Source organism: Sturnus vulgaris, chromosome 3 (genome assembly GCF_052056855.1).
Source record: "Sturnus vulgaris isolate bStuVul1 chromosome 3, bStuVul1.hap1, whole genome shotgun sequence".
In the NCBI taxonomy this organism is placed as follows: domain Eukaryota; kingdom Metazoa; phylum Chordata; class Aves; order Passeriformes; family Sturnidae; genus Sturnus; species Sturnus vulgaris.
The window spans coordinates 113,233,494-113,245,799 of NC_142245.1; the positions used below are offsets into that span (position 1 = coordinate 113,233,494).

The following is a 12,306-nucleotide window of genomic DNA, read 5'->3' on the forward strand; positions in this document are numbered from 1 at the left end:
GGAATGGGGGTCCCAGCCCCCTCAGATCCTGCTCTCTGCTGCTGTGGATTCAGCCAGGCAGGAATAACCTCTGGATATCCTTCCCAGTGCACTCAGCACCAGGTTCTGGTTGTGTTGCAGTTTGGAGAGAGTGAGGGCACAGCAGCAGAGAGCTCCCAAACTTGTCCTTAAAAAAACCCCACAACCTCCCAAAGCTGCAGCCTGGGGTGCTGTGAGCAGAAGGGGCAGCTCCAGGGAGGTCTCACCTTGTGGAAGAAGGCAGCACCAGTGAGCACCATGGAGAGCTCACAGGAGTAGTTGGAGTTGTAGAGCCAGGACTGGTGGGGGATGTCCCAGGCGTGGTAGCGCCCAGGGAAGCCCACGATGCGATCCCTGGCCTCTCTCCACACCCTGCAAACACACAAATGTCCATGAGACACAGAGCTGGGAGCCCAGCCACAGGGGCTGCGAGGGGTGGAGGGGTCTGTACATAAAGGAGTTTGGCGACTGCTTACCCAAGGAATGGCCAAAGGGCAAAAAGGAAAACAATGTTAAAATGTGCTCCTGTCCTAGAGCACAGCTGAGATGCTTGTGCACAGGGAAAGGGTTCCTAATCCATAAATTAGGGATTTTGTAGCTCATAAAGGCTGTTCTGGAGGTTTAAAAAAAAAAAAAAAACAAAGGCCAGAGCAGCCTGGAGGGAGCCCAACATCTCCTGGCCTCTTCCCCAAATCCCTGGGACTTTCCATCTCCCTGCAGCTCAGTAAAGCCAAGATAAAATCAACCTCCCTTAAGGAAAGCTTCAAGACCAGGCTGGACAGAGCTTGGAGCACCCTGGGACTGTGGAAGGTGTCCCTGATGGCAGGGGTGGGACTGGATGAGCTTTGAGGTCCCTTCTCACCCAAACCATTCCAGGACTCTGGAAATTCCATAATTCCATAATTCTGTAAAAGGCTGCTGAGATGCTGAAGGCCCTGGTGTCTCCTGAGGGAGGACCTGGATTGCCAAACTGCCTCAAACAGCTCCTCATCCCAAACTGCAGCTTCCCAGGCTCTGGCCATACAGGAAAAGCCTCCAGGGCCCTGAGTGCCTCCCTCACCCCAACACGTGCTCCCAGTTCAGCCTTGGGAATGAAATCCTGAATTCTGCACGTGGAGCGTGGGATTGCTTAATGCTCTGCTCTCATCTGCACTCACACTTCTCCAGAGAAATCCCCCAGGAGAGCTGCAACACTGGCACGAATAATTAAGGAAAAAGTCAATGCTTGATGCCTAAGCTGGGAAACAAATCCAGCTTCCAGAGGCAGGGGTGCTGCTTTCCTTTGGATCATTCAATGCCCTCTCCCTTGGGCTCAGTGCCCAAGCTGTGACTCCAGACTGCATGAGAGAACTCCCTGTGGACACAAAAGGGTTTTCCCTTCTTCCCAGGCACAAAACTGGGCAGAAAGTGCTATTTTTGGGGTTTTTCCCTCATTTGGATGGAAGTTTCTCCCACAAGCCCTGTTCTGGGAGAGCTATAGGAAAAGAGCAGCTGAGGAGATGAAGATTCCCTGAGCTTTCCTTACACTCATGGAGCACAGAGGTGTTTGTTCAGTGCTCCACTCCAATTAATGAAACTCCAAGATAATCTCAAGGAATCAACACCACCAGCAGCTTCCCTGGCTCCATCCTCCCCCCAGCACTTGTTTGCTGCAGTTCCTGTCAATCCAGGGTGATTGTTTAGAAAAGCTGGAAATTGAAACCACTTATTCCTCTCACTTCTCCCACATCTTGGCTTTCCTATGAATGTGATGCTTTTTCCTTCCCAGCTCAGCCACAAAAATCAGGATTTCTCTGGAGAATCGTTGTGGGGGTGCTCAGAGAGCTGCCTCCAGCTCCCTCCTGAGTGGCAAACAGGGAAAAAAATGATGCTTTTGGCCCCAAGAATCAAAGCCTGGAGCAAAGTTTTGACAAAGCACAGTTGTTGTGGGCAGAGGTTCACTCCAATGCCAAGACTCCAGAAGTTGCTGGGAATGTGTTAACACAGGGAGGCTTTGTGGGAACAGGGTGTCTGTAAGCAGGGATGTGAGTGAGAATAACACAGGGCACTTACAACCTTCACTTGATGCTCCCCAGGGCTAATCAGCAAAACCTCAGCCAGGCAAAGGAAAACAGAGACCAAAAAAGGGGAGAGAACAGAGACCAAAAAAGGGGAGAAAATAGAGACTAAAAAAGGGGAGAAAACTGAGATCACAAAAGGGGAGAAAACAGAGACTAAAAAAGGGGAAAAAACAGAGACTAAAAAAGGGGAGAAAATAGAGACTAAAAAAGGGGAGAAAACAGAGACTAAAAAAGGGGAGAAAATAATAGAGACTAAAAAAGGGGAGAACACAGCCCAGTTTGGATAAAGAGCCTGGAGTGGGGCAGGGAAGGGAAACCAGGAATCCTGACGCCTCCTCCTGCACTTCAATCCCTCTCACACCTCATTTCTCATCTCTCTGAGGGAGCCTGGTGGGTTTGCAGGCGTTTGGTGCCTTTAATCCTCCTCCCAAGCAGGTTTTGGTGCCCAGAATGGCAGTCCCTGCTCCTGGTGGCAGCCTCAGTCCCCAGCAGTGGCTGGCAGGGAGGGAGGTTTGGCTGCAGGAGCTGCAGGAGCACAAACCTCCCCCAGCAGGAGCCCCCTCGTTCCTGTGATCAGGAAGATTTTGCCAGGGAAAAGAAAAGGGAAAACTGGAGCAGCACAGGGGTGGGAGTGAGGCAGCACCTGCCTTTGCTGGGTGACATCGTTGTCACCTTTGCCTGCTCTGCTGGAGCAAATGCCCAAAGAAGTGTCACACCCTGGTGTCACACAGAGCAGAGGGTGTGAGCATCATGGCCTCCTGGATTTGTTTTCCAGGCTCTACCCGCCCCAGGGAGGGCATTAAAACCACTCAGGGACCATTTTCAGCACATCAAAAGCTGAAAGTTGGGTTAAGAAGTGAGGGAAATGGGGTTCCCCACCCCAGTAATGTGTGTTTCTCCAAGAAACTGAGCTGGGGAGCCACAGGAAGGGATGTGCCAGCCCTAACTGTGCCCCTGGCTGTGGGCAGTGCTGGAGTCTGAAAAACAGATGCAGGGTTTGAATTAAAACCTTTGGATGGAATAAAGTATATTAAGCCACTCATACGTGAAATAGAGGTGCAGGCTTAAGTTTTAAGTAAGTTTAATTAAGAATATATTTTAAGTGCCTTAAGAAGTAAAAGCCTTAGAATTTAGTGTGAAAAACAAGTTTTAGTGAGAGTTCAAAAACATACTTTTAGGCATAATAAAAATATAGTAAGAATATTGGTTATATTCTTCAGACAGAACAGACAGGCCATATATATGTAAACTTTCCTATTAAAAAACTAGAATTCTAATAGGTTTAGAAGAAACGTTTCAGAGTTGTGGGTTTGGCTCAGTGGGTAATTGATAAATAAGAATCTGTGTATTGGAGTGAGAGCTCTCTGGCTCTCTCTTCCTCACCATCATCACCATCACTAGCACCACGTGAAGAGGAAGAAGAAAAAAGAACAAAAGAACAGAGCAGGGAGCATCTGCCTCTGGAGACTCTGCCCCAGCCACAGCCTCTGCTCAGGGCTCTGCTCCAGCCTGCAGCTCTGGCCCTCTCAGGAGCTGCTTCTGCTTCTAATGGGGACTTTACTTCTATTGGGGACTTTACTTCTATTTGGGACTTTAATTCTATTTGGGACTTTAATTCTAATCAGGACTTTCATTCTATTTGGGACTCTATGCCAAAATCTTTTAGCACAGACTTGAACATTTGGGACTTTTTGCCTTTTGACTTTTTGCCTTTACAATGAACAACTTTATAATAAGTGCTGAGCTCTTTTGAAGATACAAACCCATAACTGTAAGAGCTGAAAGGGGAGCTCTAGGTGGCTCTTTAAAACGTTTATTGTGTGCAGAGGATGCAGCAATTCCCAGGTTGTGGGTGACAAGAGCCCAGCTCACAGCTTTTCCAGCCACAGCTGCAGGTTTGTTTGAAGCCACTTTAGTTTTGGTTACATTCATTATAGACTTTTCATTGCAGAGCATCTTAAAACACGACAACCAATTAATACTTTTACCCTCAGCTTATTATAACTACTAACATTACTATATTTATGTTACTATTTTCTCATCACAAAAGTTAGTATGTTACAGTTTAAGCCACAAGTTGTTTTTTTGTTTTCTTGTGTGGATGCTGGTGAGAGCCAGGAAAAACAGCACTTTGATTTTTCCCAAGCTACTCAAAGGAAAACAGAAGGGAAAGAATTAATACCAAAGTTTAGCAGCTGGTGCTGTGGACAGGAGTGCCTGAGGACCGTGATGTTTTGCTAAGAACAAGTTTACAAGAGGTGTTGCCTTCCTTGGGCCAATGAGCTGATTCTATCCTTGGTTCAGTGAACCAGTCTATAAAAACGTGCCTACTCCTGCAATAAATCACTTCTTCTGCTTTCTGGATGAAGCCTGTGTTGCATTTTTCACCACTCCCTAACCCTACAGTGACATTCTTGCAGAGGAAATTTTTGAGATTCTTCTTTTTACTTGCAACATGGCATTTTTGTTTGCTTGTGAAAACTTTTTTACTTGGTAAAAACATGTTTGTTTGAGGTGGATTCATAAAAAAACACTTTCAACCCATTTGCTCTTTGCCTTCTTAGTTATCCAGTCAGACTGGCTCAGCAATTCTTTTTTTTTTTTTTCTATATCAAAACTCGCCATTATTTCTATTCCTTCTTCACATTCCACATTCAAAGATCTTTCTGTTACACATAAATACCTGTGAGACCTTTCTGTCAAACCCTTGTCCCTCCCAATCCCTGGCACTCCCGGGGTTTGGGGGCAGGGCAGGGCAGGGCGCTCACCTGAAGCCGAACATGATCTCATCGTGGCGCAGGTGAGCGTCGTCATCGATGGACAGGATGGCCTCGGTGTCGATCTGGTCCCAGGGCAGGAAGCGATTGTTGAGGCTGTTCTTCTCCGTGCGCACCACCTGGGGGGGAGGGACGGGTTTGGGGGTTTGGGGGCTGTGCCAGCTGTGCTGCCCCTGGAGGCACAAAGCATCGGCATGCAGCTCCAGCAATTCCATCACCCCCAGCCATACACCTGTAAAATCCCTGTGAATTCATCCCTGTGAATTCATCCCTCTGAATCCATCCCTCTGAATCCATCCCTCTGAATCCATCCCTCTGAATTCACCCCTCTGAATCCATCCCTCTGAATTCACCCCTCTGAATCCATCCCTCTGAATTCACCCCTCCGAATTCATCCCTCTGAACTCACCCCTCTGAACTCACCCCTCTGAATTCGCCCCTCTGAACTCACTCCTCTGAATTCACCCCTCTGAATTCACCCCTCTGAACTCACCCCTCAATTCACCCCTCTGAATTCACCCCTCTGAACTCACCCCTCTGAATTCACCCCTCTGAATTCACCCCTCTGAATTCACCCCTCTGAACTCACCCCTCTGAATTCACCCCTCTGAACTCACCCCTCTGAACTCACCCCTCTGAACTCACCCCTCTGAACTCACCCCTCTGAACTCACCCCTCTGAACTCACCCCTCTTCCAAGAGGCACAGAACAGAATCATGGGGTTGGAAGGAACTCACCCTGCACAGACACCCCAACAATCCCACCCTGTGCATCCCTGAGAGCATTGTCCCAACACTCCTGGAGCTCTGGCAGCTTTGGGAATGTCACCATTCCAGTGCCCAAACACCCTCCAGGGAAGAATCTTTCCCTGATATCCAGCCCAACCCTCTCCTGGCACAGTTTCACACCATTCCTGACAGCCCCATCCACCCTGGATCCTTTCCCTGCTCTTACACTTTCAGCCTCTCCTGGCTGATCCAAAGCCACTCCATCCATCCATCCATCCCATATTTCCCACCCCATTAAAACCCCCTCAGTCGTTTCCCTGCCTCTGCTCTGAACAATCTCCATTTAAAAATTAAGCCCAGCCTGGTGAAAAGACCAAAGCATCACTGCAATAGAACTCCATTAAATAAGATTATATTTGATCCCACAAAAAAGCCCACGCTGAAACCATTAACAGTGGAAATATTTGTATCAGGATCTGTGTGACAGATGGGATGATTAAATTCCCATGGAAAGCCAGTCTTGGAGCTTTCATCTGCTGATAGCTCTGGGGGGATGGAATATTGGGCAGGAATGCTGAATATTTCACTGAAGAGCCATCAAAAGCACCAACAATTTACTGCAGGTGAGCAAACTGGGCAGCTCTGGGCTATGGAAAAGCAGGGCCAGAGCTGAGCCAGCAGCATTCCCACCCTGGGAGCTCTGTGGTTTCATTAGGACATGGAAAAAGCAGGGACAATGGCAGCACAGGAATGTCTGATCCTGCTCCTTCCCAAGGTGCAGAGGCATCACAAAACTCAGCTCAGTGTTTGGCTTGGCTGAAGGGTTATCCAGAGGCAGCAGATGCTCCCAGGGGGGATCTTCTCTGCCTGGGAACTGCTGGAAAAGAGGATGCAGGAATCAGGGTGGGAATGGGGGGAGGAGGGAAGCAGGAGGAGGCAACTCCACACTCCATGTTCAGCTCAGGGGTCCTCAGCACAGGATCTGCTGGAGTGAGTCCAGCCTGGAGCAGAGAAGGATCCAGGGAGAGCTCAGAGCCCCTTGCAGAGCCTAAAGGGGCTCCAGGAGAGCTGGAGAAGGACTGGGGACAAGGGATGGAGGGACAGGACACAGGGAATGGCTTCCCACTGCCAGAGGACAGGGATGGATGGGATATTGGGAAGGAATTGTTCCCTGTGAAGGTGGTGAAGCCCTGGCATAGAATTCCCAGAGAAGCTGTGGCTGCCCCTGGATCCCTGGAAGTGTCCAAGGCCAGGTTGGATGGGGCTTGGAGCAGCCTGGGACAGTGGGAGGTGTCCCTGTCCGTGGCAGGGGTGGAATGAGATGATATTTGAGGTCTCTTCCTACCCAAACCATTCTGGAATCCTCCAAGTCACCAACATGAACCTCCTGTGTGCTCCAGGGCAGTGGAGCTGTCACTCCACCTTTCCTCTGCCGCGTTCCCTCTCAAACACCAACCTTGCTCCTTGGGAATTGTCTCCCTTCAGCTCCCACCCCCTGCCCTGGGTGGGTCTCACCCCCCAGAAGAGCCCAGAGGTGCCATAACCAACCCTCTGTCTGTCCTTGTTCACACACTGAGCTCTCAATCTCTCCCCCAGCACATCTTCTCCTGCCCTTCCATCATTTTCATGACCCATTTTGCCACAGCTTTGTTCCTTAAGGGTCTTGAGCCAAGAGCTTTGTCAAAACCCAAGGAAAGATGTTCCCTCAGCAAAGCTGAGAGGCTCTGGCAGGATGAGGAGTCAGCAGTTCTCCTTCCCAAGGAGATTCAAACACAAAATCAGCCAGAGAACAGCAAGGGACCCCAGCCCATCACCAAAACTCCACAACAAGGACTCCAAACACCAAGCAGAGCATCAGTGGTGAGACCTGCACCAAAATCCAACTCAAAACCACGCCAGACTGTGCCCTGCTCACCTTATTTTGGTTATTTTTGACTTTTGTTTGTGAATAATTCTCTTTCAAACACTTTGCCATTAGCTAAATGGCCCAGTGTTCAAAACCATGAACCTCCTGAGCAGTTTGCAAGGTTTGGAGACACCTAAAATGTCTCCAAGCACCCAACAGGCCACACATTTCTCCTTTTAGAAAATCACTTCCAGGTGATTCAGTCCCCCAACATGGGATTGGTTTGACTCAAAGAGTAAAAAACCCCACAACTCCCTGACATTCCATGGCAGCCAGACACATGGATCTTAAAAAACCTGAGAAAAAAACTAAACCAGAGCATAAATCCAGAGTCTGCCCAGCAATAATATCCTTTTACCAACACTTTAAAATACATTTTTATACATAAACACAAAAAAACACAGCAAAATCAATACCTTCCAGCAATCTCCTTGCTAGTGAGGCTTCACATTTAAGCTTTAAATTAAGTGTCACATATAATTTGATGGTGGAAACATGAGGAATGCCCGTGCCCTTGGAGAAGTTTTGACAGCTCAACTTAGAATTGGATTGATTCCTGGGCAAAGAGCAAACTCTGCAAGAAACTGTGAACCTCATTGCTCATGTCAGGTCTCTGTGAGGGGGGAAAAAAAGCCTGAAGGATGCCCTTAGGAGAGCTGGGTAATTTGGGGAGACAGTGAATGAGCTCTCAGGATCTGTTTCCATCTTTGCCAAAGATTGGGAAATTCTGCCCCAATGGGCTGGGGGAAAAGGGCAGGGTGGGGTGGGGACACCCATGGGCTCCCTTTGCCTCACTGAAAAACAGGCAGGACTCAGATCCTCTTGGCTCCAGAGGTGCCACCACTGTCCCCACCCATCAAGGAGTGTCACATGTGGGAGGTGATGATCTTCATCCCACCTTCATTTCAAATCCCCTTTCCCAGCTGAGCAGGTCACTTCCCATCCTCCTTTTTTTTTTTTTTCTGCAGAAGCACACAGGAAGCCAAAGCTTCTCCCATGTGCACATGGGGGAAAGAAATCAATTAAAAATCAGCCAATCTAGGCTTAATAGAGGTCAGGGAGGGCTCTGTTGGAGGACTTTGGGAGATGGCAAACTCTAGGAAAAGGGAACAACGAGTTCCAAGGATCCTTGAAGCCACCCTGTCACGTACATTTAATTTCAACTCCTGGTTTGGCCAAATCCAGGCATGTTTTGATTAAGAAAGTTGCCCAGATCAGCATTTGAGACCCACAGACTGAGATCCACCAGGGTCTCTTCCCTCTACACATCAGGCACAAGTGCTGGGATTATTTACAAGACTCCCTGGAAGAGGGAAGGGTGTGCAGATCCAGAAACAGAATAAATCACATATTTTATTACCACAGCCAACTCCATTGCTGCTCCCTCTAGCTGAGGTGTGAGATCAGACTGGCACTTGCTGCTCTGCAAATGCAAGCAGAGAAGGGCACAAAGAACACAAAACTCTGCCTGGTCCCACCAAACACAATCCTCCTGGAAGTTGGGTCATTTTTTGGAAGTGAAGCTGTCAGACTGAGCCTGCACTGAGCCAAGAACAAATTCAGACAGGGACAAAGCACACAGCCTCAGGCTGGGTAAAGAGGAGGAATTTCCTCATGGAAAGGGTGCTCAGGCTTTGGAAGGAGCTGCCCAGGGAGGTTTGGAGTCCCCATCCCTGGAGGTGTCCAAGGCATTCCTGGATGTGGCACTCAGAGCTCTGGGCTGGTGACAAGGTGGGGATGGGGGCACAGATCAGACTCGATGGCCCTGCAGGACTTTTCCAACCTGAATAATTCTGGGATTCTCTCAACATCGTGGCTACAGCAGGAATTGTGGCACTGGGCAAGGCTCCATATGGGAACTACACAGCCGAGGCTCCCTTTGCCGACTTGGATCCTGATGTCTCTGAGCTCTGTCTCATTTCATGGAAGGAGAGAAAAGGCTGATCCTGGCTCCAGGACAAGCAGCCAAGCTCTCTGCCAGGACAGGTGCCAAGGAGAAGCCAAAGGAGCTGCTGTCATCACCAAAACCTCTGCAGCCCATCCCCAGTGAAATTACATTGGAGAAAATCCCCTGAGTCTGACCACAGCCACGTTTTAAACCCGATTTTCTCAGTGTTTTACCTGTTCTGGCCAAGCTGAGCTGCTCCACAAAAGCTGGCAGGATCACCGTGGCTCTCAGCCCAGACCTGAAATCTGCTTGGCTGCCCCTACCAAGGACAACCATGGTGGTGCTTTTTGAAGATTTCCAAGTGCAGCCTCACACCCAGCCCTGCCCACGCAGAACCTTTTCCCTCCTGCCAACCTCAACTCCCACCATGAGAAAAACCCTCAGAGGACAGAAATTCATCCAGCTCCTCCTGGCCAGCATCCTGTTTTCCAAAGCCAAAAGCACAGATCCAGACCTTCGGCTCAGCCAGGAGTTCTTCGTTTCATGAGAAATCAAATAATCACTCGATACAACACGAGGCTCCTCCCAGCTCATTGCCAGAGCTGCACGGGCAGGGAGGAGATGGAGATTTCCACCAGAGCCAAGCCCCTGGGATGATGCTTTTCCTCCCCAAAACCATGGGTTTTTTTCCCCAAAACAGACCCAAAAGCTCGAGGAAATGAGTCTGGCACAAGATGGGACTCCAGGGTGTTTGTGGCAGCTCCCAATGAGCTGCAAATCCAGTGGGAATTGCTGCCCTGCACTTTGACACTGTGTGAGCATGATGTCAAAGCCCCTTCCAGACATGCTGCCAGATCTGAGCAGGCTGGCATTTTGTAAAAAAGAAAGAAAAAAAAAAAAAAAAGTTCTTTTGGCTCTGTTTGTGACAACGAACGTTTAAAAAACTTTAGAGGTGAAATGGCAGATGCACAAAAAGCAGCTTTGAGGTGTCTGTTAGGACAATGATATTTGGGTGTTAACACACTCAGATCCTGATGTATCAATAAATGGGAATGGCTGGGACCTGAGCTCCTTTAACACATCCAGAGGGAGATGCCTGCATCCTCCTGCATCCAGGCAAAGCCACAGGGGATGTGCTCCTCTCCTGACTGGTCCCTCCCCACCATTCCCAGCTGGCTCCCAGTTTTGTTCCAGGACTGGATGAGTCCCAGGACGTGTTTGGATGGAGCTGTAGCCAAGGGGGATATCAGTGCTCACCCATCCCATAGAAATCCTTTGGAATCTGCTCCCTTGTTTGACTTGATGGCACCAAAAAATCTCCATTTATCTGAGCATCCATCCCAAAGCTGACACTTTGAGCAGGATGTTTCCTCAGTCATGCATTGCCTGAGGAGCTGTCCCTGCTTTTCACAGTGCTTTCCCCTGGCAATTCTTCACCTTCTTGTTTTCCCTTTAATCCTGCCTTGTAAAGATGGATCGGGAAGTTGCTGTTATCCCCTTTCTCATGTATTAATTATTCCCTGCTCCTTCCTCTTCACCTTGAAAAAGCCACAGCCTCTCCTTTATGCCCTGAACCTCCAGCTTTGCTACCTCCAACTCAGAGCATTTTCAAAATCTGAATTAAAAGGATTTATAGACTATTTTAAGACTCATCTCCAGAGGTATGAGAAGGGTATTTAGCTCCAAAGCCATCCAAAGGCAGCACACTCTGAATATAAATTGGCAAAACAGATGCATTTTAAAAATACGTGTAATTAAATAATGCAACATAAAACCCAGCATAAATTATCCCCTGCTGAGAACAAAACCACACAGGAAGATACCCTGGAAAGGCTTTTTTTTTAAACTGATGCTGTGTCCATGCACAGAAAATGTGCAAACACTTGGTCTCCCTTTAAACTGAGATCAGTGGATCGCTCATCTCCGAGAGGAGAAAACAGCTTGAGATACAAATAAATCTGATTATTTATTCATTTTCATACAGGAGCAGCTGTCACATCTTCCCAAAGAAACTAAAGGAGAAGGATGCTCTTTTTAACATTAAAGGGATGCATATACTTATTTTTATTCTCTGTGTGCTGCTGTTAGTGGCTGTGCAATTAGAGATGCACACGGAGCTGGTTGTCCAATTAGATTTATTTTACAATTAATTGTAATTATTTGGCTCAAAGAAGGTCCCTGGGATAACACGTTGTCATGTTCCAGTACTTCCACTGCTGCAGCTCATTCCCTTCTCAACTTCCTGAAATTCCTGTGTGTCCTTTTCATGAAAGCTCACAGGGAAAAACTGCAGAGTGTAAAGCTCATGATCCAACTTCCACTGGCAGGTCTGGGATCACGAGCCAGATTTAGGAGCTGCTGTTTGCTGTGAAGCCAAGAAAAGTCATTTCAAGAAGAAAGAGAGTTTTGATACTGATAACTCAAATTTTTAGTTTGGTGGTTTGGATTTGTTTTGGGTTTTTTTTTTTTTTTTTTGCAGTGGAATAGGCAATTCCCAAAGTTGTGATCATGGAATCACAGAATCCTTCAGGCTGCAGAGATCCAACCATTAATCCATGATCCACACCCAGCACACCCACATGTTTTAAAACCATCTCCAGGGATGGGGTTTCCAGCACTGCCCTGGGCATTCCAATGCCTGACCACCCCTTCCATGGAAAAATTTCCTCCTGTTGTCCAACCTGAGCCTTCCCTGGCACAATTTGGGGTCATTCCTTCTCATCCTGTCCCTGGAGCAGAGCCTGAGCCCCCGTGGTGTCCCCTCCTGTCAGGGAGTTGTGCAGAGCCACAAGGTCCCCCCTGAGCCTCCTTTTCTTCAGGCTGAGCCCCTTTCCAGCTCCCTCAGCCTCTCCTGGTGCTCCAGGAGTTCTGTTCCCTTTTCTGGACAAGCTCCAGCCCCTCGGGGTCTCTCCTGCCACAAGGAGCCCCA

The 12,306-nt window shown here is 48.4% G+C and overlaps 1 protein-coding gene across 7 annotated transcripts in view; it reads right to left on the reverse strand.

Moving 5' to 3' along the window:
* EXTL3 (exostosin like glycosyltransferase 3) overlaps window positions 1–12,306 on the reverse strand; it is a 134,157-nt gene that overhangs the window by 4,178 nt on the left and 117,673 nt on the right. For all 7 annotated transcript variants that reach the window (XM_088162583.1, XM_088162586.1, XM_088162581.1 and 4 more), the window contains 2 exons: window positions 4,847–4,974; window positions 246–390 (listed from right to left, as the gene is read on the reverse strand). In XM_088162583.1, coding sequence (XP_088018709.1) covers window positions 246–390; window positions 4,847–4,974 — 273 coding nt within the window. The remainder of the gene's footprint in view (window positions 1–245; window positions 391–4,846; window positions 4,975–12,306) is intronic.